This window comes from Mobula hypostoma, chromosome 4 (genome assembly GCF_963921235.1).
Source record: "Mobula hypostoma chromosome 4, sMobHyp1.1, whole genome shotgun sequence".
Taxonomy (NCBI): domain Eukaryota; kingdom Metazoa; phylum Chordata; class Chondrichthyes; order Myliobatiformes; family Myliobatidae; genus Mobula; species Mobula hypostoma.
The window spans coordinates 130,826,538-130,852,838 of NC_086100.1; the positions used below are offsets into that span (position 1 = coordinate 130,826,538).

The window sequence follows — 26,301 nt, forward strand, 5'->3', positions numbered from 1 at the left end:
CTATTCCTGATTGATTTAGTTGCAGTTTATAGAGGTTGAAATTTGACATATTTCTTGATTGTTCTATATAATAATCAAAAGCAGCCAAGTTTGTCAAATACAATAAAAAAACAAAAGAAGACTCTGAAAAATAAAATTGAAAATTTTCCCAGATTAAATTGCACATTCAAAAAGCAGTTCGGTGCACTTCACTGGAAAACAATCCAAATTGTTTTATTTCATTGTGCCAAACACTGGAAAAACATGTTCAAACATGTTCTGCACAAACAGCCCAATAGTGGAATTACCTCAGATGCTGCCATCTACTGTCAGATTTAAACTACACACTACTTCATCACAATAGCCATATTCCACAGGAATGATTGCACCAGATGGCACTGGCTTCAATCATACCATCCGAACATGCTTTACTCTCAACACCTGAGCCCCATCTCCTTATCTCCATGTACCTTGTTTCTCAATCACAGCCAAAGCCTAGATGGGCCTAAGGCTGACCTCCTGAATTCAGCCCTAGGTGATGAGTAGCAGGCAGTGCATTGCCATCTATTAGAATTCTGAGGTCGATCTAATCAACAAATATTACTACACAGAAATAGAATGAAAGTATCCTAATTTGAAAATATTTAAATTCTCTGCCAATTTTTGTTACACATAACAGAAGCTGCATCAGATTTCAAGGATGTACACTGCAGAACTGAATTAAGCTTAAAAGGTCGAGCGATTGATTGCCATACATTTCATCATAGCCTGCAAGATATTCTGAATTTATTACCCAGGATTTTGTGGTTGCAGTGTTTTAATGTCACCCATTAATCTTTTTATAAGGGATGCATATTTTTGCTCCTAATCACTGTCCTTCCCCTGTGTATTAACTTTCCTTGCAAATTTCTTCTCAGTCTGCTTTTTTTAAAAAAGCATTTACTGTCTGTTGTTGTATCTCTCCCAGTCAAAGAGGACAAAAGCCAGAGCCAAGCAAATCAACGTGCGAAATATTTTTATATATCCAATCAAGCCCAAATCCCTAATTAATCACTAACTTGCATTCCTTCAGTGTCTTAAATCACTAACTTGCATCCCTCAGTGTCTTAAATTACCTATACAAAAGAATTGTACATGCACTGCTCCTGCAGTGGCTTTGCCAAGTTGGTGATATACATGCTCTGGAGAAAAAAAGGTATAAATATCCTTGAGGGGTGACCATGTGAACTCTGCCATCAGTTCCCTTGGATGTAATGACAGAGAACTGTACTGTTTTGGTTACCAAACCAAGGAAGGCTCTAAGGTTTTGCAAGGAATACATAAAAGCGGAAACTGCAGAAATTTACCACTTGGATATATCTAAATTAAAGTGTAAGAACTAGGGCTGCTCAATCTTGAAAGATTTTAAGCGGAGCTCATTGAGCTTAGAAATCAAAACAGTAAACTGGATAAAAAAAAAGGTAAATCAAAAAAAAAATTCAATTTAAACTAAGAATATAAGCAGGAATGTGAAGTTTAAGCTGAAGAAAGGCAGATTTATAAATAATAACGGAAGGCACTTGCTCACTTGCTCATAGTGCTTAACATAATGGAATTGATTTACGTACAGTCAGTCATAAAAAAGTACAGCCCATCTAGTCCATGCCAAACCATTTAAACTGCCTACTCCCGTCGACCGGCACCGGGACCATAGCCCTCCGTACCCCTACCATTGATGTCCCTATCCAAACTTCTCCCAAATGTTGAAATCGAGCTTGCATGTCCCACTTGTGCTGGAAGCTTGTTCCACACTCTCACAACCCTGAGTGAAAAAGTTTCCTCTCATGTTCCCCTTAAACTTTTCACCTTTCACCTTTAATCCACAACCTCTGGTTGTAGTCCCACCCAGCCTCGGTGGAAGAAGTGGAATAAAAGTCCTTGAATTATTCTTGAGACAGATTTTGCAGCATATCGTGAGGTTTCTCCTGGATGACTGCACTGCTCCATTATCTATTGTACGGTTCTCTTGAATACTGTCACTTCCCAAGTGTGAAAAATATATTTAACGTACTGGTAAAACAAAACTGCTAATGAGGTTGAAAGTCTTTACTCACCAGCCACTCCTACTTGATGTGTTGCATAAGAAGGAAGTTTGCTTTCCCCTGCGGCTAACCAAAGTGCCAGCGTAGAATGGTCCTTTTCTGCATGGTGAAAGGTGAAACCTTGATGAGCTGCAGCAGATATGAAACGGCTCTGGAGAATAGGAACCTCCAGCCAAACTGCCACCTTGCCTTCGGCTTTCCAAAGTACAATAGCATCTGCAAATGAAATGTGTTCCATCCCATTTAACGGCATTTCATTAAATTGTTGTACATTATGACTATGTTCTCTAATAGATCATTGACCCAAAACGTTAGCTTTGTTTCTCTCATGACAGATGCTGCCTGACCTGCTGAGTATTTCCAAAATGTTCGATTTTTAGCTTAGGTTTCCAGCATTTGAAGTATTCTGTTGTTATACTACTTGGGTTAAAATCCAGAGGCACGCAATGGTGTTCTAAAGATCCACACCGTTTAATGCCTACCAAGGCTGCTGGGAGCTTAAATTCAGCTACTTGAACAAATCTGGAATTATAAGTCAGTAACAGTACCAGGGACCATGAAATTATTGGATTGTTACAAAAGCCTATCTGATTCAGGAAAGGAAAACTGCTGTCTTCACCCTGTATATGTGTGATTCCAGACCCACTGCAAAATGGTTGAGTCTTAACTGCTATTCACTGCAAGGGCAATTAATAAAATAAAACCCTTTTTCAGCAATGTGTGTATTCCATTAGATGATTTAAATAAGTGCAGATATTTTCGATAGGTTGTCCTATCAAATATATTGTTGTCAGAAGCTGGGAAGCAAGAGACTGAACACTGCTGCAGAGTGACTCCTAAACAGTATTAAAGATTTCAATCAGTGTAAGAAAGCAAGGTGAATATATTTCTTATTATGAAGCATGTTGCATTCCTGATACTGAATGTAAGAACTAATTAAAGGTTTCAACTGTAAAGTCAAAATTCTCAGTCTGGCATGTCTAGCATCCACTTAATGTAGCATTAAGCAAAAATAGGTCTCATCCATTATCAAGGAATTTAATCCCAAAATGTTCGATAATATTCTGGCTGTCTTTTCAATACTAGAAGATGAAGATTACTGCAGCACACTTTGACTTTCCAGACATTATTCTAGACTTTCTTCACTTGTACCTTGTAGATGCTGGCAAGATTTTTGAGGGTCAGTGAGTGAATTGACTGCCGTGATCTGCTTTTGGAGTTTCACTACTTAAGCACTTGGTCCAGTTAAATTTGTAGCAGCAGCCAAGCTACCATAGCCATCTCACTACAGGATGTTGATGGTGCATGAATCAGTAACGGTACAAGCATTGAGAACAAAGAGCAAGTAGTTAGACTGTTCACTTGAAGACTTCTAGACTGGCATTTATGTGGCATGAATGTTACTTGCCAGTTTTCAGACCATGCTTGGATATTGTCTAGGTTTCACTGAATGCCATCATGGGCTGCTTAATTTTTAAGGAAGCTGAGAGAAGCTTAAGTTGATAATGTTCTGCCTTGATGATAAGGGAAAACACTCTCAATTCAATTCTGGAACACACTCTTTGATCATGGACACTAATGAGGACTTTGAGCTAAGTGGTTGTGTCAAAACACAGTGATTATCAGTGAACAGGTTATTAGTCAGCTGGTTAGACTGTAAAAAACATATTGCATGAACTGTTGGGCTGGATTGAAGTTGAAGACAGCAAACCTGGCTGGTCAAGGTAGCACTATCAGTGCTGTAGTTTTATTGGTCTTGCTTGACTAAGGTAGAGATCTTCCTGGAGAGTAAATCTTGACCAACTCAGCCAGATGTTTCTGGTGAGACTGTGAAGTGAATCCAATTGATTGAGGACTAACTTCTGTAAGATGCCTCAACAGGATGGTGAGATGATTCAGCACTTTGTCTGAAGAAAGTTTTTGGTCTTTGATGCTCATCACTAGTGCTCACATCCTCTCCCCATCCCAAATTTTGAGGATGGTGATGTTCCCTTTTGCATTCAGACTTATAATCATACACTACCTTTAATAATACAGTGGCATGCAAAAGTTTGGGCACCCCTGGTCAAAATTTCTGTTACTGTGAATAGTTAAGTAAGTAGAAGATGAACTGATCTCCAAAAGTCATAAAAATAAAGATAAAACATTCTTTTCAACATTTTAAGCAAGATTAATGTATTATTTTTGTATGGTACAATTTTAGAGTGGAAAAAAAGGAAAGGAGCACCATGCAAAAGTTTTGGGCACCCCAAGAGATTTGAGCTCTCAGATAACTTTTACCAAGGTGTCAGACCTTAATTAGCTTGTTAGGGCTATGGCTTGTTCACAGTCATTGTTAGGAAAGGCCAGGCGATGCAAATTTCAAAGCTTTATAAATACCCTGACTCCTCCCAACAATCAGCAGCCATAGGCTCCTCTAAGCAGCTGCCTAGCACTCTGAAAATTAAAATAAATGATGCCCACAAAGCAGGAGAAGGCTATAAGAAGATAGCAAAGCATTTTCAGCTAGGCGTTTCCTCAGTTCGTAATGTAATTAAGAAATGGCAGTTAACAGGAACAGTGCAGGTCAAGTTGAGGTCTAGAAGACCAAGAAAACTTTCTGAGAGAACTGCTCGTAGGATTGCTAGAAAGGCAAATCGAAAACCCCATTTGACTGCAAAAGACCTTCAGGAAGATTTAGCAGACTCTGGAGTGGTGGTGCACTGTTCTACTGTGCAGTGATACCTGCACAAATATGACCTTCACAGAAGAGTCATCAGAAGAAAACCTTTCCTGCGTCCTCACCACAAAATTCAGCGTCAGAAATTTGCAAAGGAACATCTAAACAAGCCTCATGCATTTTGGAAACAAGTCCTGTGGACTAATGAAGTTAAAATAGAAGTTTTTGGCCACAATGAGCAAAGGTATGTTTGGAGAAAAAAGGGTGCAGAATTTCATGAAAAGAACACCTCTCCAACTGTTAAGCACAGGGGTGGATCGATCATGCCTTGGGCTTGTGTTGCAGCCAGTGTCACGGGGAACATTTCACTGGTAGAGGGAAGAATGAATTCAATTAAATACCAGCAAATTCTGGAAGCAAACATCACACCGTCTGTAAAAAAGCTGAAGATGAAAAGACGATGGCTTCTACAACAGGATAATGATCCTAAACACACCTCAAAATCCACAATGGACTACCTCAAGAGGCACAAGCTGAAGGTTTTGCCATGGCCCTCAGTCCCCCGACCTAAACATCATTGAAAATCTGTGGATAGACCTCAAAAGAGCAGTGCATGCAAGACGGCCCAAGAATCTCACAGAACTAGAAGCTTCTTGCTAGGAAGAATGGGTGAAAATCCCCCAAACAAGAATTGAAAAACTCTTAGCTGGCTACAGAAAGCGTTTACAAGCTGTGATAATTGCCAAAGGGGGTGTTACTAAGAACTGACCATGCAGGGTGCCCAAACTTTTGCTTCAGGCCCTTTTCCTTTTTTGTTATTTTGAAACTGTAAAAGATGGAAATAAGAAAGTAATCTTGCTTAAAATATTCAAGAAATGTGTCATCTTTAACTTTATGCCTTTTGGAAAACAGGTAATCTTTTACTCGCTTAGCTATTCACAGTAAAAGAAATTTTGACAAGGGGTGCCCAGACTTTTGCATACCACTGTACATCACCGTACTGTGGTGTACTGTTCTGGTTCCTTCTGTGATTGATTAACACTTACCAACTGCAGATGTGGTACGTGCTCGCTTGCAGAGCTCTGTTGCAGCTTTTCCTACTTGGTATCTCTTTTCTATAGACAATTGGTGCTACTCATGGGATAAGCCTGTTATTGAGCCAGGGTTGTTCCCCTGACAGCAGCCCTGATAGCGAAAGGTCCTAATGTAGGTCCTTTAGCCCTATGAATGTGTGCGGGTCGTCAAGTACCCATTCACAGTAATTCCATTTTATTCCCACATTCCCAACAACTCCTTCCAAATTCTACCAGACACCTATACAGTGAGTATGATAATGTCAAGTTGATGCTAACACCTGATCTTGCTTTACCTGTTCTTTGCAAAACAGAAATCCAAGCATCTATCATTTTTAATTTTTAGACCATGCAGCTCCAAATCAGGATAACCCCAATGTAAAAACAGTTTCCCTCCATTTACCCCATTGGTTGCCCATGATAATAAAAGCCATCTTGTATAGAGACAGTACACTCTGCTGCCATCTTAGGGTACCTGGTTAGTTAGTTTAATTTGTTTTTAGGTGTCCAGATATTATTCTGAGTTATCAAAGCCATATTCCCTTGAAGGCCACTATATCCTTTCAAGGCTAACAGGCCTTCCATGATTTCATATAAATGTGAGAGAATTTCCTTCGTTTACTCTACCCAGAGGAATTATCTGAAATCTGTCCACACAATCATTGCTTTCCACTCTTGATACCATTCTGCTGAATCTACACAGAATTAGGGAGAAGTGGCTATAATCAAAATAGGAAACAGCTTCAAACTGTTTTCGAATGTAAGCTGTAAACAGTAATTAGTCCTGAAATACAAAATCAGCTACCTAAATTAATACCACGTGTTTATTACCGGTTTTCTTAAGTGGGAGGCCACTTCAGAAATGTGTAATGTGTTTTGGATATTGACAAAATACTTCTGTAAAGATACTATGAAATATGTGACATTCATTGCTAGAACTGGTTGTTCAAGGTATTGAAACAATCCATTAGGAATGGGACATTCTGAGTTTAACACCATTGTAGCACAGGGGAACATAATAGATAAATGGCAAAAGTTAATTGGACTTCATCAAAACCTCCAGGATAAGATAAATACATCAAAGGTTCCAGATTGGCTATTTTGCCACTTAACGCATTATCATGGTCATACTTACCAATCGATATTTGAGGGACAGGTGTGTTCAGAGAGACACCACTCAAAATATAGTAGTAAACATAGAATGTTTTAGGTAACTGGATTCCCAATAAAGATGTTTAAATATTCAGTGTTGGTCTTATCTATTAAGATGTAATTCTATTGCAAATACAGTGTATTCTAGTTAATTGAGCCATTGGTTGATTGGGGCAGCCATTTATTTGGAACAACGCTGAAAGAACAAAAACTAAATTTAAAAAAAACGAAAGGATTCCATTTCTTTATTTAGGACACTATTGCCAAACAGTTTCTAACTAGCACCAGTCATAAGTACTTGCTTGGCCATTGGACACTGCACCATGCTTAGTGCAATCAGTTTTTAAATAGTGTCAGTTGCATGTTTGTGTTCAAAAAGCAGTGATTTTTGACACTGATAGTTGGTGAGAAATAAACAGCTAAGACAATTTGGAACTATTTTTCTCACTGCAGTGACAATATTCAGGCTTGGAGATGCCAGAAATGGCCAGGAGTGAAAACAAAACAATTTCATTTCTTCAACAAGTTAGGTATTATGAAGGTATCAACAATCACCTTGAATGTTACAATGAAAATGAGGATTTGCAGGATGCAATGATAAAGCATTGTATGAAGGCAGTCCATTATCTGCACTGGGTATCTGGGTTGATTTTGTTCACTTACAGCCAATCAAAAGAATACGGCAGATGAATGTCACTGTTGATGGCCATTAAGATCTAATAAATGATATAGTACTGTAGAGGTATTGGTAGTGTTCTAATTTGTTCTTGATTTTATTTAAATACATAAATTGTTCCTCAGTTAAACAACAGTTTGTCTTTGATATACTTCAATGGTAGGGAGGCTAATGCCCGTGATGGAGCCTGCGGAGTCTAGAGCCCTCTGCAGCTTTTTCTGATCCTGTGCATCGTACCAAGCAGTGACACAACCTGTCAGAAGGCTCTCTCTGGTCCATCTGTGGAAAATTGTTAGTTTTTGGTGACATACCAAATTCCCACAAACTCTTAATGAAATATGGCTGCTGGCATGTCTTCTTCGTGACTATATCAATATGTTGGGCGAATTGAGTACAGGAATTGGGATGTAATGTTTAAGTTGGAAGAGATGTTGGTGAATCCAAATTTGAAGTGTTGTATGCAGCTCTGGGCTCCTACATATGGAAAAGTTATCAATAAGATTGAAAGAGTATGAAGAAAATGTACGAGGATTTTGTTAGCACTTGAGGACCTGAGATATAAAGAAAACATGAATAGGTTAGGACTTTTTTCCTTGTAGCATAGGAAAATGAGGAGAGATTTGATATGGACATACAAAATTATGAGGGGTAAAGATGGGATAAATGCAACAGGCTTATTCCATTGAGGGTGGGTGAGACTACAACTAGATCATAGATTAAGGATGAAAGATGAAATAATTAAGAGGAACCTGAGTGGAAACTTCTTCACTCGGATGATAAATGTATTCTTTTTACAATCATATGACCCTGCTGGACATTAAGAACTTAAAGTATGGTGGATTTACCCCGTCAGTGAGTCGCTCATTGGTGGAGAAACCGAAGGAGTTGGACGTGGTGTGGACGGTGGTGCTGCCTGTGCCAGAGAAGCATTGGTGCACAAAGGAGGGGGGCAGCCTAACTGCGAATGTACCTTTTACTCACTTCTCTTGTAATCCTAAGACACTGTTGGACATTGTTAATGTGGAATGCTGCAAGTACAGTTCATTGGTTTATTGGTGAACTGTGCGGGAGCTGTGTGGCCTTGGTCATAGCAAGGACTAGGCCTCAAGCTGTGGTGTCACCTATTTGCAGTCACCCAGAGGGAGGCATCAGAGTCAGGTGCTCCACTGGAGAGATGGAGGCAGTGTGGCACGGCGTCCATGCTGGAGCCACTGCTTCCCCCCAGTGTTTGCTCAGCAGAAGTCAAGTTGTGTTGTGCTCGACTGCAGGCTGCTGCAACATTCATGGACTCAGGAACTTGGACTACATTTTTTTTGTGACTGTAAGGTACAGTGTTTTGCACCTTGGCCCCAGAATAACACTGTTTTGTTTGGCTGTATTCCTGGGCATTCACTTATAGTTGAATGGCAATTAAAATTGAACTTGATGGTGCAAGTCTGGAACAAGCTGCCAGCGGAAATGGTGGATACAGGATTGATCACAATATTAAAAAGGTTGGATAAGTACTTGAATGGAAAGTGCATTGAGGGCTTACAGTCCAGGTACTGGTCAATGGGACTAGGCAGAGTTACATTTTGGCATGAACTAGATGGGCCGAAGGGCTTGTTTCTATGCAGTAATACTCTATAGCTCAATAATTAAACCACTTTGAAAATATTGGGCAACAAATAAGACTACATACAACAAAGCAAAAATTAGCAGGAAGGTAGGGGATTGGGAAACTTAAAAACCTGTAGAGAGCAACTAAAAGAATTATTAGAAGGGAAAAGATGAAATATGAAAGCAAGCTAGCAAATAATATCAAAGTGGATAGTAAACGCTTTTTCAAGTTTGTAAAAAATAAAAGAAATGAGAGTGGACCGCTAGAAAATGAGGCCAGAAAAATAATAACGTGGGATAAGGCGATGACAAGTGAACTAAATGAGTATTTTGTGTCAGCCTTTATTGTGGATGACATTAGCAGTATGCCTGATGCTGTAATATGTGAAGGAAGAGAAGTCGGTGTGTTTATTATTACAAGGGAGAAGGTGCTCAAAAAGCTGAAAGACCTAAGGGTACATAAATCACCCGGACCAGATGAACTGCACCCTAGGATTCTGAAAGAGGTAGTGTTAGAGTTTGGGGAGACATTAGCAACTATCTTTCAGAAAAAATGATTGGACTCTGGCATGATGCCAGAGGACTGGAAAATTGCAAATGTCACTCCACTCTTTAAGAAAGGAGGAAGGCAGCAGAAAGGAAATTATAGACCAGTTAGCCCGACCTCAGTGGTTGGGAAGATGTTGGAGTCATTTGTTAAGGATGAGGTTATGGAGTACTTGGAGACACAGAACAAGATAGGACAAAGTCAGCATGGTTTCCTTAAGGGGAAAATCTTGCCTGATGAATCTGTTGGAATTTTTTGAGATTACAAGCAAAATAGATACAGGGGATGCAGTGGATGGTGTATATTTGGACTTTCAGAAGGCCTTTGACAAGGTGCCACACATGAGGCTGCTACCAAGTTAAGAGCCCATGATATTACAGGAAAGTTATTAACATGGTTAGAGCATTGGCTGATTGGTAGGAGGCAGTGAGTGGAAATAAAAGGATCCTTGTTTGGTTCGCTGCTGGTGACTAGCAGTGTTCCGCAGGATTCGGTGTTGGGACCACTTCTTTTTATGCTGCATTATCAATGATTTAGATGATGGAATAGATGGCTTTGTTGCTAAGTCTGCAGATGATATGAAGATTGGTGGAGGGGCAGATAATGTTGAGGAAACAGGTAGGATTGAATTGAATTGAATTGAATGATCTTTATTGTCATTATACATAGGTACAATGAAACTCTGTTTGGCTTCCTCTCAGGCAATTAAATAAAGCGGTAGATAAAAACAAGACAGTAATAGAAAAACAGTATTAAATAGATAAGTAGCAGAAAATAAGTTGCAGCAGAAGGGCTTAGACAGATTAAGAGAACGGGCAAGAAAGTGGCAAATGAAATACAGTGTTGGAAAAATGCATGGTCATGCACTTTGGTAGTAGAAATAAACGTGCAGACTATTTTCCAAACAGGGAGGAAAACCCAAAAATCTGAGATGCAAAGGGACTTGGGGTCCTTGTGCAGAATACCCTAAAGGTTAACTTGCAGGTTGAGTCAATGGTGAGGAAGGCAAATGCAATTTTAGCATTCATTTCAAGAGGTCTTGAATACAAGAGCAGGGATGTGATGCTGAGATTGTACAAGGCACTGGTGAGGCCTCACCTTGAATACTGTGAACAGTTTTGGGCTCCTCATCCAAGAAAAGATGTGCTGGTATTGGAGAGGGTCCAGAGGAGGTTCACAAGGATGTTTCCAGGAATGAAAGGGTTATCATACAAGGAACATATGGGTCTGTGCTTGCTGGAATATAGAATGATGAGGTCGGATCTCATTGAAACCTTTCAAATGCTGAAAGGCCTAGACACAGTAGATGTAGAAAGGATGTTTCCCATGGTGGGGGAGTCTAGGACAAGAGGGCACAGCTTCAGGACGGAGGGGGCGTTCATCTTAAACAGAGACGCAGGGAAATTTCTTCAGCCAGAGGCTGGTGAATTTGTACAATTTGTTACCCCAGGCAACTGTGGAGACCAGGTAGTTGTATGTATTTAAAGCAGAGATTGTTAGTTAACGGGAGAAAGCTGGGAAATGAGATTGAGGAGGGGAAAGAAAAGGATCGGCCGTGATTGAATGGCGGAGCATAGTCTATGGACCAAATGGTCTATTTTGCTCCTATATCTCATGGTCTTAAAACAACCTCATCCTATCCATCCTCATCTACCATTTATTATTATAATGGATCAGTTCATCTATTTACTTCATGCAACATTTTTGTGGAGGTTTCAAGTCATAGATATGTTTGCACTCTAATTGTTACTGTTTGTATGCAAACTGTACTCTTAGTTTGGTAAATAAAAGGAAATTTGTAAAAACTGATTCTTTTAAAATAATAAGCTAAAGGCAGATATGGTTTATTGTTTTATTAACAACTTTTATGATGTTAGACATGGAAAGTAACCTAAACTTTGAAGCCTTTTCTGAAACTCAGAATCTGAAATGAATTTGAAATCTACCAAAAAAGATATGCAGTGGATTCTGGTTAATTGGGACACATTGGGACCAGTACATTTTGGCCCAATTAAATGGCTGTCCCAATTACCTGAAGTTAGTATTAAAAAGACAAATTATTGTTTACCTGAGCAACAAATTATGTATTTAAATAACATTGTACAAATTATAACACTATCAATGTTACTACAGTAATACAAAACTGTATACTAGTCCCGTATAGTTATCAGAGTAATTCATCTGGTGTATGCTACCTTGCATGAGGTGTCCAGAGAGGGGTAGCACCTCTGACACACGGGCCTGTTGTGCCCATTCTGGGGCAGCTCACTCACCTTTGGTCCTCACCAGACACTCAACTCTCACCTGTTGCTCCAAGGAGCTGTTTGCATGTGACAGTTGCCACACCCCAGTACACCACTTCTCCAGGTGGGCTAAACCAGGTGAGGGTAAATGCAGGCCTCATTCCCCAGTGAAATAGGGACACGCACATGAAGTCAGTTCTGGCAGACTGGGTGGATGAGATCAACAGTGGGATCCAACGGCTAAGAAGGTGCTTCTGCAATGCTTCGTGGAGAGCGAAGGGCATGATAAAGCAAACTGCCACCATTTTGACGACTACTTGTACCACTGGACCCGAAGTTCTGATGTTGAGAGAGTGGAACTGTTTGTTGCTGTGCATCTACTTTAAAAACTCTCCCAAACAGGTTTCAGTGCCATCATTGTGCGATGGACAACCAACACACTGCTATGTTCCTTCTATTGACTGTCAATGAATAAAATTTGCACAGGCACCTAGTGCAGATAATGGATTGCCTTCATACAATGCTTTTGATGATGATTACATCTCCCAAATCTTCATTTTTATTCTAACATTTAAAATGATTGTCAATACCTTAAAATTCTTTGTAGTTCCCCAACTTATTGAAACAGTGAAATTGTTTCATTTTCACTCCTGGCCACCTCTGGCATTTCCAAGCCTGGAATGCTTGAAACCATAATGAGCAAAACAATTCTAAATTGTCTTGCTACTTTTTTCTTGCCAACTATCAGTGCCAAAAATCATGAAAAAGCTTTAGAACACAAACTAGCACAAATAATGTTATTAACAACTGTTCACTCGGAACACAATGTGTGTATAACAGCTATACAAGTACACGGGACTGACACTAGTTGGAAACTGTTTGGTATCAGACGCTTGTCTCAATTAAAGCGGCATAGTGTCCCAAATAAACAAAGGGAATCCCGGCTATTTTTTTGTTCTTAAGAGTTGTCCCAAATAAACGGCTGCCCTGATTAACCAATGGACCAATTTACTGGAATCCACTAAACAATGTGTTATGCAAAAGCTCTTACGTAAAAGTGAAGCCTTACAACGTTGGTCACCATACAGCAAAACTGAACCTACATTTAATAATAATGAATAACATTCGATTAAGAGGTACTTTCATGGTTTAATAAATAAAAAGTGACGCTCTACACCCTTAAATTAAAACGTTGCCCCTTAATATTACGTGGGGACTGTTCAGAGGAAGGCAAATTACTTTGTATTACTTGCCCTGCAGTAGTTTTTGGAATTTGAGCTCGTCCAGTTGAGGTGGGAAGTGTTTAGGTTGCAGGTGAACGGTGACTGCTCCAAAGCGGTCCACCTTGGCGATGTTCACTAGAGACCCTTGCCCCGAACCTGAGCGGTTACTTGGGAAGAAGAGGGCTCCGGGTCCCTGTGCGCCCGGACAGCACCCCCGCACCCCGCGCAGAACACGGCGGCAGGGGGCAGCGGCATTCGCCCATGCACGGAATCCCAGGAGCAGCATGGCCCCGCGACTTACTACACCCTGGCCAGCAGGCGAATGAACCGTTACCGCATTTCACCCAGTTAAAGCCCCGAGAGGCTTGCTGGCGCTACTGCCAACTGTGTTAATGATCAGAAAGACGTATTCTGGAAACGGTACATAATCCCAGTATTTTAATACATTGTTGTTTCCCCTCGATTACTTTTTGCTCCCGCCCCCATTCTTAATGTTCTTTATTTAAATTCCCTGTTATAATAGTTAGTATTTGTTCACTTGATAGTCAAAATCCCCGAACTGAAAATGACATTTTAGCAAATAGCTTAATAGCCTAATCATTCCCTGAATGCAGGTTTGGCAGAAAATCTGCCGACTGTTGGGGCAGAGATTAGTAGAACAGCGAATCTGCTAAACTGTCTGGATATATGACGCTTTTTCGGGGTCCGTATCACGTAAAGCAGACATTAAACTTCGGTTAAAAAAGTTTATTTTATAATCATTGATATCCTGTTCAGCACAGAAGTATGGAAGTGCTGTGTATAACGACTGTTTTGATCATTTTTAAATATACCTTGAAATACACGATTTTGGTGATCAGATGGGAATTTCTTTGCAAAGACAAATTCTAAACAAGCATTCAGAGTCAATAAAGCTAGATCAGATTAAAAGTATATAACCTCTACCACTCCTAACCCATGGCCACACATTTTCCAGTTAGGTATCAATAACAATGTACAGTAATTGTATTGCAAAAGATACTGTCATTTTAATCTAGTTCAGCAAGAAAGTTCTTAGATGGAAAAGCTTGTAAAAAATAATGGAAGCAGCCCAGTTAATCACAGATAAAGCCCTCCCCAGCATTGAGCACATCTACAAGTAGTGCTGTCACAGGAGAGCAGCGTCTGTCATTAAGGACCCCACCCCCCTGTCAGAAAATATAAAAGAGGCTTCAAAGGTTCATTTTATTGTCAAAGTATGGTGTACAATACAACACTGGTATTTGTCTTCCCCAGGTAGCCATGAAACACAAAATACCATGGGTGTTGATGAAAGAAAAGACAGCAACTCCCCCAACACAAAAATAAGGAAACAAAACTCAGACCCCAAAATATCCACCCCACAAAAAAAAGACAGCAGCAATAACAATCCCTGACCCCATCACTTACAGAAAAAACATCAACAATTCCTACCCCCCTTACTCACAAAATAGAACAGCAACAGTAGTATCAGAACCCCCAGTCCTCTCCTCTTACTCACAAAAACGTAACATACCACACACCCACCAATCATCCACAGTAAAGAAAACATTGACAAAGTACGGTCCAATAATCACAACTCAGAACATCAGAAACACCTTTTCCAAGGCTTGATCCATAACTTTAATGCATTTTCAACATTTCTGATTTGAATTACATATCATTGAAAATAACTTGATTAGAATTCGTTATTGCTAAGCGTATTCCTGAAAACGGAGAAAAAAAAAACAAAGTGTTGAATACGTATGAAGACGAAGTACTCCGGAAAATGGAGAAAATCACTGTTGAATAAGATTTCTCCTCCGGATTAGCATTGAATTAAATAAAACTCGATCTCCGCTGGAGTACAGTAAAGAGGGCACCTCTTTGTCAGTAATTACGGTAGCGGTCGGGCTGCCCTTTGCCCTTTCACAGGGGAAGTGTAACGTCAGTGCCGCGGCGCCGCATGGAAACGGCGTTCTGTTGCTGAGGATCACGTTGCCCCGTTTACATCATGTCCTCGAAAAAGAAAGCCAAGTCCAAACCGGTGCGGGATCAGGGCGCGTCGCCGAGGGCTGGGCTGGACTGCTGGCCGTCGCCGGTGAAGTCCCCTGGTGCCCCGAGTCCGGGGGCTAAGCTGGACGGCGTGGAGACCGAGACGCAGTCATGCCTTGTACTGACAGTCTCCGACACCATAGAGAAAGGTACGGACGTTTGTTGTCAGGTTGCATTAGTGACTGCTATACCAACATTTTAGCTCTCAGTATATATTTTTTTCAAAACCTTCGCACGATTGTAAGGAAACGGCACGACAAATTAGCAATGGAGGTTGACATACGTAAACATATTTGCACTTTAAATGATCGGTTCCTTCCAATTTAGGTAATACATTAAGTGAGCAGATTCTCGGACTATGCGTTACACCGCGGGAATCGTTTTAAAGTAATTGGTAAAAGGGGTGTAAGAGAGGTGATGTGTTTAGGAGTCTGGAATTCATCGGAAGAAACAATCGGAGTTGTCGAACATAGAAAGAGGCCTTTCAGACCAATTCGTCCATGTCGACAGTGTTGCCAGAGGCCGACACTCATGTTCTAACGGTACTTGCATGTGTACTTGAAGAACTGTGACTGGCAGTGCAATCTATACAGTGTAAGGAGGTAGGCTAAATGGTTAGCTCAATTTTAACCGGTGTAGTCGCAGTGAGTAAAATGCTGTCATTCTACAGAGTAAGTTGTGGTATGTGGTGGTTTCAATCAAACAGTAAACGATCTGTGTTGTTCTAGTGACAATATGACAGTCCTAATCTGCTGACTGTTCATAGCGTTTTCTATATTTTAGCTGAAAATTGAAGATTGTGCAAACATCAATGAACAGCTCCGCTCTGATTTTGTAATACATTAGATGAGTATTGAAGGTAATTTTGATAAAAGCTCTGAGTAATGGCCATGGTCTAAAACAATACAGGTATATTTCTTTACCATAGAGTTACCTGCATGACTTCTATTGACTAGAACAAACTAAGGCTCTGATGCCATCCATGGTCAAATGCCACCTTTACACGAAGGGTAATCATTTTCATCTTGCCTCAAGAATTCATTGTTCCCCCATTTGTACAGGGCTGAGATTCAGTCTGGAGCCAAGTGGAACCCAAACGTGAGCAGCAGAGAGTAAATGCTGCTTGCTGGTCCCACCTCTATTTTGCTGAATGATGGAAAAGCATTTAGCAGGACTGAATAGTTACATCATCAGGATGTAACCAACCACATTTAAAAATTCGACACCTTTATAAGGTTAAAGGGAACTTTTTTTCAAATAGTCTAGAATGTGCCACCTGATGGTATGGTTGAAGCTAGTTCATTCAGTGCTGTTGAAGAAAGTGAATTCATGGTTAGAAGAGAGAATCAAAATTCAAAGCTGGGGGAAACAGGTGGAGAATACAATTAATTGGAGCATTCATACAAAAAGCTGTGACATACCTGATGGACAAAATGGTATCAGTCTGGTATTGTGCTGCAAAAAATGTTACTTTAAATAGGGACCAATTTAATTTGCTTAACAGTTAAACAGGCCAGATAGACCCCAATTAAATCATAGGTGGGCAAGACTGATAGAATCATGAAGCACATTTAAACTTAAACAGCTTTACATTAACTCTACTTTATTATGTACAAGATTTCAGGGAAAAACTGGAAAATGCAAGTATTCATCATGGTTTTGTTGATTTCCTTGTAGCTGATGAGAAGGTACCGAAAGCTTGTCGAAGATGTCTTGCTCAGATGGGTCTTAACAACATGAAACAGGCAAATATCTGCATTGGCCGACCGATACTCCTCACCAGTGCTGCTGGCAGACAGGAAGTAAGTGTTTACAGAAGCTGAAGATCAATCACAGTCTTATTGGGTTTCAGAAGGTTCTCAGGAGTGAAGTTTGTTTTCATTTCCCTAATATTTAGATTTTTTTTAGATTCAACTTCACTGTCATTGTGCCGAGTACAGGTACAAAGCCAATGAAGTGCAGTTAACATCTCACCCGAAATGCAAAGAATAGTGTTATTTACAAAATAACTGTGAATAAAACGTAGGTGCTACAGCACACAAATATAAAAAGTACTGAGACAGTACAATGTGGGTGCAATACTGCTTAGCGCTGTGATGTGAGGTTCAGCAGGGTCACAGCCTCAGGGAAGAAGCTCTCTCCAAGAATTGCAATGTAGTTAAAAAAAATCATCTTCAAGTTTTCCATCACTATTCTGACTCAGGTATGCATCGTAGTTCCTTCATAATTGCTAAGTTTGTATCTTGGGACTTCTTAATTATTGAAACATAATCTCCTCAAAGGCTTGAGTTCCTAAGGCACACTAATGCTGTAAGCTTGCTGACATCTCCACACCCCAAGAAATTGGAGATAGATTTTAAAATAATAGTGCTTCCACGTCTATTCTGTTACAACATAGAACCAAAACAGTGTTTTCAGCCCACCATGTCTATACTGAACATTATGCCAAACTATCTAATCCCATCTACCTGTGCAAAGGCCATATCCCTCTCTTCCAGGGGTTCCCAAACTTTTTTATGGCATGGACCCCTACCATTAGCCGAGTGGTCCATGGATCCCAGATTGGGAACTCTCGCTCTATTCCCTGCCTGTTCATGTGTCTGTCTAAATGCCTCTTAAAGGTTGCTAACGCTGCTCTCATACCTGCTTCAATCACCTACTCTAGTAGTGCATTCCAGTACATACCACTCTGTCTAATGTTATATACTTATATCAGGTTGTCCTTCAGCCTTTTCACCATTCAAGGTTGTTCAATGTCATTTCCACTACACATGTGTAAAGGAGAATGAAATCATTGTTACTCTGGATACGAAGCAGCACGAAAATAAACACAATAAGATAAAGATCACAATAAGTATAAATGCTGTACATAAGATAGCTTATATACATGGATGGTATGTCCATAAAGTGATGCTCAACACAGGAGTATCTGTACGTAGGGTGAGTGACAGGAAGTGATAAGGCAGTGGTGATTGGGATTGGATTAGTGGGTGGAGGTGCTGATCATCCTTACTGCTTGGGGAAAGTAACTGTTTTTGAGTCTGGTGGTCCTTGCAGTGAGTGGTACAAAATGTTCATGACCAGGATGGGAGGGATCGTTCATGATGTTACTGGTCTTTTTCTGGCACTTTTCTCTATCGATGACCTTGATGGCGGGTAGGCTGATGCCGTTGAAATGCTGGGCAATTTTGAGTAACCATTTTAGAGACTTTCTGTCCATTGCAGTGCAGTTTCTATACCAAGTGGTAATGTAGCATTTTGGATGCTCTCTCTGCACATCTGAGTATAGGTGTGCATAGTCCAGCTCTTTTTAGCCTCCTCAAAAAGTTGAAGCATTGGTGAGTTTTCCTGTTTGTGTAGAATGTGTTCTGGGACCATGAGAGATTGAGTGAGCTGTGTACTGCCAGGAGTTTGAAACTGCTCCCAGCTTCCACTGCTATGCCACCGACATAAAGAGGAATATGGGTGGTGTGAGTTCTCCTGAAAATGATTACCATCTCATTTGTCTTGTTGACATTGAGGAAGAGGTTATTTGCCTGGCACCAGGCCTCAAACTCTTTCCCCCTCGTCTCTGTAGACTGTCTCATCATAGTTGGTGATGAGCCCCACCACGGTCGTGTCGTTGGCGAACTTGACAATGTGATTACTCGGGTGTTTGGGTGTGCTGTCATGTGTGAGCAGAGTGTACAGCAATGGGCTCATCCCAAAGCCCTGGGGCATCTGTGTTGAGGATGATGGGGGAGGGAGGAGCGGTTGTGCATCTTGACTATCTGAGCTCCAGAAAAAATAGCCCAACTCTGTTCAACCTCTTTGGATGACTAAAATGCTTCAGTCATTCAGTCAATATCCTGGTGAACTGTTTCTTCACCCTCTCTGAAGCCTCTACATTCTACCTATAGTGTGGCAGCCAGAACTGCATACAATACTCCAAACGTGCCCTAACTAAAGTTTTATACAGTTGAAATAGGACTTCCCAACTTTTACACTCAGTGCCCTGACTGATGAATGCAAGTATGTGCTGCACCTTCTTAATTTCCCTGTCCACTTGTGTTCCACTTTCAGGGAGATATGGACTTGCAAGGCAAGATCTCACTGTACCTCAATGGTCCTAAAGATTCTGCCTTTTACTGTATACATCCCTCTTGCATTTGACCTCCCACCTTTCATTAGTCCACCCTTTTCCCATCCAAATTTATAACTGCAGTTACAACTTTGCTCACTGTCTGCAAGTTCATCAATTTTTGAGTTATCCTGAAACTTAATAATCAGACTCCACACGCTTTTTCATCCAAATCATTACTTATACTGTATTACAAGTAATAGATCCCAGGACTGATATTTGTGAACGTCGCTGTTGCTGGATCTCCATCGAAACAAATACTCATTCACCATTACAGTTCTTGCCGGTCTTTGTATAGTGATCACGGGGAGGCAAATAGTAAAATTAAATCAGGTAAAATTCTGCAATGCATCCTGTAATATTTTGTGTAAATCAGAGATTGAGGTGGTGGAGTGTGGGTACAATGGTCAGATCTGATGAATCAAAATATTATGTTCCTGGATGATGTTTATGTAGAACATAGAACAGTATAGCACAGTACAGGCTTCGAAGCCCATGATATTGTGCTGACCTGTTTCTTAAATAGTCTTATGTCTGCAGCTGTATAGTTGAAGGTCTGAGCATATTTGGCTATTATTAATCTGAGCCTTATCGATGACATTGTGCTAATACCTAGCAGTGATTATGATTCACATTATTGGTGACCAATAGAATACTAATTATGTCAGGACTCAGGTGCAGTGATGCCATTTGAAGTCTGGAAAATTCACTTGATCTACCTGAAAACATAGAAGCTGCAGATATTGGTAATTTGAAATAAAATTAGAAAATCTCGATATACTTAAAAGATCATGCAGCATTTGATGATCTTTCTTCGGAACTTTCTCGATTTGGTCGATTGTTATAGGAAGTTAATGTGGTTATCGGTTACCTGTTATTAATCAGCTCAAACATATATGATATCCAGGACTTGTACTGTAAGTTGAAATGTTTTGTTAATGGTCAAGAGTTGTCAATGAACTTTTAGAAATGATGGGACAAATTATTAATGAAGCAGTTGAAAGAATGCTTCTCTGGACAAGCCTTTTTTGGGTCCACAGCATTTGATCTCAGATAGTAACAAATGATCATAATAATTAAATTGTGGTTTGAGGGGTTTGGTGATTCATCATCTTGAATATTAACTGATAGCCTATTCACAGATACACAACTGTATGCATAAAAATCCATCCTTTCACATCCAACTAGATCTGCCTTTCCTATAATTTGAGATAATCTTCTGGGGTCCTCCCTTTATGTTGCAATGATAGGATAATGTGCGATATCTTCCTTGTTACGATTTAGTATGTTAATGTATAGTTGATCAAATGTATAGAGCTTCTAGTTGGCAAGCTAACTTTTTTTTTCTTAGGTTTGCACAGCGTGGCCTGTTCAAAGTTTTCCAGGGGGTAAGATAGGGTTGAATAGAATCACCCAGAAGAATCTGAAGATCAAAGTGAATGATGCCATTACAGTTGAGCCACTGCTTGGCCCAGTACTGCAGGCAGAGGAATTACAAGTAGCTCTGAGGTTTGTATTTGCTAGATTCTCTGTTGGCCACTTAAAGAATTCACTGTAACCAGTGAATGAAAAATTTCTTGCTATATGACTTAAGTTAGTAAGAAGAGAAAATCTTAGAAGTACTAAAAAAAAACAATTATGGGGAAAAAAGTGGTTAACATTTAATTAAACCTCCTGAAAGTTCATCAGACTGAAATATTAACTGCTTTTCTCGCACCACAGATATTGCCTAACCTGCTATTTCCAGCATCTATTGTTATTTCAGATTTTCAGCTTTTATAATATTTGCTTTTGTATATAACATCAGATTTGCTTTCTTTTTCAATGTGTGTAATATAGTGAGAAATATACTAATAAATTATCATTAACTCTGCTTTTGCTCAGATGAAATGAGCTTTTAATACCTACTAGTGACACTATTTATGTGCACTTAATAAACTTATTATGATACCGAGACTTGTACCCTAGCGTGCAGAGTTGATGGGTAATATTTTGACCCTAGTTGAAGGAATAAACAAATGTCAAAGGAAAAAAAAACAATAATATAATATTTTTATTAATTAATCTGCTGTGGCATATCTTTGTTTGAAATATTTATCATTTGTTCTTGCACATCAGCCCACATTGTTTTAAGTTATAATGGGATTGCTTATTTCAGAGAAGAAGATGAACCCTTCAACAAAGAAGAATTATCTGACTTCTTGATAAGGAATATGGGTAAGAAGATTATGATTTCTGAATGCTGTCTTTACTCACAGAATCGCAGATCATGGCACAGGATGCTTTATATATCACACAGTCTGCATCGGCTCAGTGGATGAAGAAGTCCAGCTTGTCACCCTCCCCCTACCATTGGCTTGCAATTTCTTCCAAGTGCAGTCTGCCCAAAACCTTATAAAGCCTCAGCATATGCTAGTCCTCTCAAAATGAAGGCTAGCATTGCATTTACCTTCCTTACCACCAACTCAACCTGCAACTAAACATGGAGGGATTTGTGCACAAAGAATCCCAAGTCCCTTTGCACCTCTGATTTTTGAATTTTCTCATGTAGAAAATCATCTACGCCTTTATTACTTCTACCAAAATACATGACCATACACTTTCCTACACTATATTTGATCTGCCACTTCTTTTCTCATTCTCCCAATCTTTCTAAGTCCTTCTGCAGACTCCTTGCTTCGTCAACACTCCCTGCACCTCCACCTGTCTTTGTATCATCTGCAAACTTAGCAACAAAGCTATCAATTCTGTCATCCAAATCATTGACATAAAACATGAAAGGAAGCGGTCTCAATACTGACCCCTGCGGAATAGCACTAGTCACCAGCTGCGGACCAGAATATGTCCCCTTTATTCCCACTCTTTGCCTCCTATCAGTCAGCCAATCTTCTATCCATGCGAGTATCTATCCTGTGGTAGCATGAGCTCTTTTCTTCTTAAGCAGCCTTATGTGCGGCATCTTGTCAAAGGCATTCTGAAAATCCAAATAATGGCATCCACTGACTCGTGTGTCTATCCTGCTTGTTATTTCCACAAAGATTTTCACCTGATTTGTTGGGCAAGATTTCTCCTTGAGGAAACCATACCAACTTAGGCCTACTTTATCATGTGCCTCCAAGTACCCAAAAATTCATACTTAATAAAGGATACCAACAACTTCCCAACCACCGAAGTCAGGCTAACTGGCCTATCATTGCCTCCTTCCTTTTTTAAGGAGTGGAGTGACACTTACAATTTTCTAGTCTTCTGGAACCATTCCAGAACCTTGTGATTACTACTGCCTCCACAATCTCATCAGCTACCTCATTTAAAATCCTGGGTCATAGTTCTCCTGGTCCAGGTGACTTATCTACCTCCAGACCTTTCAGCTTCCCAAGCACCTTCTTCTTAGTAATAGCAACTGAGTCACTTCTGCTGTCTGACATTTGTGAAATACACTGGCATACTGCTAGTGTATTTCACAGTGAAGACTGTTGCAAAATAATTATTAAGTTCATTTGCCATTTCTTTGTCTCTCATTACTACCTCTCCAGTATCATTTTTTGGTGGTCCAGTATCCAATCTCTTTTTGGCCTTTCTTTTACTCCTTATATTCTGAAAGAACTTTTGATACCCTCTTTGGTATTATTGGCAAGCTTACCTTCATATTTCATCTTTTCTCTGCTTATGGCTTTTTTGTTGCCTTCTGTTTGTTTTTAAAAGCTTCCTTCTCTTGGAATATAGCACCAACCTGATTTTCCTAATCTACCTGAATTTTGAAATCCCATAACTATTGTAACATTGCCCTTATTACATGCCTTTTCAGTCTCCGGTTGTAACTTATATCCCACATCATGGTTACTGTTCAGTGGCCTATATATAACTCCCATCAGTCTTCTTACCCCTTGCAGTTTCTCATCACTACCCACAAGGATTTGACATCTACTGATCCTCTGTCACCTCTTCCTAAGGATTTGATTTCATTTTTTATTAACAGAGCCACCCCAACCACTTCGCCTTTCTGCTTGTCCTTTTGATACAAGATGTATCCATGGATGTTAAGCTCTCAGCTATGATCTTCTTTCAGCCACCATTCATTCAGTGATGTCTACAGCATCATACCTGCCAATCTCTAACTGCACTACAAGATCATTTACCTTATTCCGTATACTGCATGCATTCAAATATAACACCTCCAGTCCAGTATTCCTCACCCTTTTCGATTTTGTCCCCATGTTACACTTCAACTCAACCCACTGACTGCAATTTTGCCCTATCATCTGCCCGTCCTTCCTCACGGTCTGGTAGCACAATGCATTGACTTGTATACCAATTGCCCCATCCTCAGTCCTATCACTCCAGTTCCGATCTCCCTGCCAACTAGCTAAAACCTTTCATATTACAACCCTAATAGGCCACAGTAAATTGTCTCCATTGTTTAGGTGAGTGGTAGAATCTGGGGCTGGTTTTGGGAATGAGGAAGGGATTTTTAAAAAAAGGATTAGCGTTTTAGTGGTTAATGTGGGCTCAGTGGGCAATAGTTTTGTTTCTGTTGTGTATGGCTCTATAACTTCACTCCTGTCTGAAAACAGCTTTTCACTCCTACTCTTTATTTCCTGTAATAACCAATTTTCTTCATCCACTGCTAACATCTGTTTCACTATTTGATTCATATAAGCTAGTTTACACCAGGCAAGGGTTTTCACTTAGTATAATTGACTACTGACTACTTAAGAGTTCCTGAAATAAGAAAGTAGCTGGTGTACACATTGTATGCAAGTTTCTGTTTCTGGACAATAAATTAGGAGCCTTGCTATGAATTTTATTTTTACCTTCTTTTACTTTGTTTTTCATGTAGATGGGAAGATAGTATTACCTGGCAACTTGTTGAACATTACTTTTTATGGTCGGCTGTTTCATTTGATGGTGATGAAGATAAAAGGAGTGAATGGCGTGGTTGCCGAAATGTCATTCAATGCCCCGTCCAGGGATACGAGTATGACTGAGGAATCCTTGCTTGAGAAATCAGTGCAAGAGAAGGATGCAATAGACTTATCGGCACATTTCAGCAGTTTGGCCATTGAAGTTACTCAGGACAGAGACAGTGCTGTAACCTATTCATTTTCTCCTATGGCAGATTCTCAGACTGCATCAATCCAGACTTGTAATAATACCCTGGATAGTGGAAAATTACTGGAAGCAGGCAATGGGATAAGATGCTCTACAGCAAGCAACAACGATGTTGTTGAGAAGTCTGAATGTATTCCGGAAGGAGTTGACAGATGTTCCTCTTCAGTGGATGGCTTGATTCTGATGCCTAACAGTTGCTTGAAAAGCAACAGAGATACTTTTTACTCCATTTCTCTCCTCACTCAAATTAAGTTCTTGCAAGGACAAAATGATGATGAACAGAACAAGGAAGAGTACAAATCCAAAGTGACTTATGACATGATCGGAGGTCTGGCCAGTCAACTGAAAATGATTAGAGAAATTATTGAATTACCCTTGAAGCAACCACAACTGTTCATGTCCTATGGTATGATATAAAGTTTGATTAAATTTTATCTATGTTAATTTGATAATCCAAGTCAGCTTTTGTTATGTCTTTCTAGGCAACAAAATCATTTAAAGGGTGTTTTTACTTAAAAGTCTCTTCCACAGATTGTGATTCAAATCTATTGAGCTTCAGCATGTTGAGAAATGTACAGGACTTCTGTGCGAATGTGCAATGCAGATCCTGGAGACTAAGCTCCACTGACAGCCTCTCCCAATTTTTCTGTTCCATTGGACTCCTTAAGATGTTCAGCAGAGGACCACAAGCCTACTGTAGTTTCATCCTGCCTCCGAACACCCCCTCCCCCACCGCCCACCTACATAATACAAGCACTGTCCCATACCAAAGTAGATCACCATATCCCCATTTAATAATTAGTTTGTTTTTTGGGTAAATTTGGTTTAACAGAGTTCAATGGCTAGGAAGACGCTGATTACCTATATCTGCTTGTTTAGTTGAAACTTAAATGTAAGCGAACAGTAAGTGAACAAGATCAGAATTGTTGTTTCAAAGTCTGCAGGTATATACTGCTTCAGAAGATCAATACTGATTTTGACTTTGCTCTTTGATTTAACTGTGGACTTAATTTTGAGTTGTTGAATATTTTAAATGGACTACTGTTGCCTGGCCTTGTCACCTGGAGTGTGACATTGTTTAATGGATGTTTGTGAGAATTAAGGGCCATTATTATAAGATAATGGCAAGAAATCCAATAGGGAATTCATGTTGTTGGGTTTAAACACTGGCAGTCAAACATGAACAGCAGTTTTGGAGTTATCACTTGCTGTAATTTAACTATTATCTGAAATTTCACAGCAACACAGAAACAGATTGTCATTATTATAATAAGGAATCAACATTAATGCCAAATATGTATCCAAATGTGCCGGAGCTCAGTAAATACTTTAGAAATTCACAGTTTGTTTTTCATTTTCAGCTAGGTTTAAAAATAGGTAGGTGTGTGAAACAAAGTTGTCTTGATGGAGGGGATGGAGCCACCTAAGGCTTCTTTCCTGCTCATGGTTTTGGACAGCATGGACTGGAGTATCACTTTCTCTGATTTAAGGAATATGGACCTGAACTTTAGTAAATACAGCCACATAACTTCAGAGCTGTTGGTTCATCTTCATCAAGTCTACTGGCAGAGTTGGTAGTTAAATTGTTAAAGGTGTACTACAAACTAGCATGACTTGGGGGGAGAAATGGCAAACCAATCACTAAGGTTTACATTTAGAGGGATAAATTTGAAACATAGGGAATTTTGTTAACCTTTATGGAACATTGGTTATACCAAACATAGTGCACACTTTTGGGTGCCATATTTTTTGAGAAAAGGATCAGTGTGGCATTATAAGGAAGATTTA

General features: G+C 39.8%; 2 protein-coding genes across 4 annotated transcripts in view; one reads left to right on the forward strand and one right to left on the reverse strand.

The window, feature by feature from the left end:
• nudt6 (nudix (nucleoside diphosphate linked moiety X)-type motif 6) overlaps window positions 1–13,693 on the reverse strand; it is a 139,685-nt gene extending 125,992 nt beyond the window's left edge. Inside the window, exons 1-2 of one of the 3 annotated variants that reach the window (XM_063046533.1) lie at window positions 13,263–13,693; window positions 2,073–2,159 (exon numbers count right to left, since the gene is read on the reverse strand). In XM_063046533.1, the coding sequence (XP_062902603.1) occupies window positions 2,073–2,159; window positions 13,263–13,518 (343 nt within the window). In that variant the 5' untranslated portion in view covers window positions 13,519–13,693. Of the gene's footprint in view, window positions 1–2,072; window positions 2,277–13,262 lie in introns of those variants that run through there. The other 2 variants (XM_063046532.1, XM_063046534.1) reach the window with 2 other exon arrangements.
• Window positions 13,694–15,001: 1,308 nt separating this feature from the next.
• afg2a (AFG2 AAA ATPase homolog A) overlaps window positions 15,002–26,301 on the forward strand; it is a 428,299-nt gene continuing 416,999 nt past the window's right edge. The window contains exons 1-5 of the mRNA XM_063046538.1: window positions 15,002–15,433; window positions 16,962–17,086; window positions 20,756–20,913; window positions 21,563–21,621; window positions 24,242–24,919. Coding sequence (XP_062902608.1) covers window positions 15,244–15,433; window positions 16,962–17,086; window positions 20,756–20,913; window positions 21,563–21,621; window positions 24,242–24,919 — 1,210 coding nt within the window. The 5' untranslated portion in view covers window positions 15,002–15,243. The remainder of the gene's footprint in view (window positions 15,434–16,961; window positions 17,087–20,755; window positions 20,914–21,562; window positions 21,622–24,241; window positions 24,920–26,301) is intronic.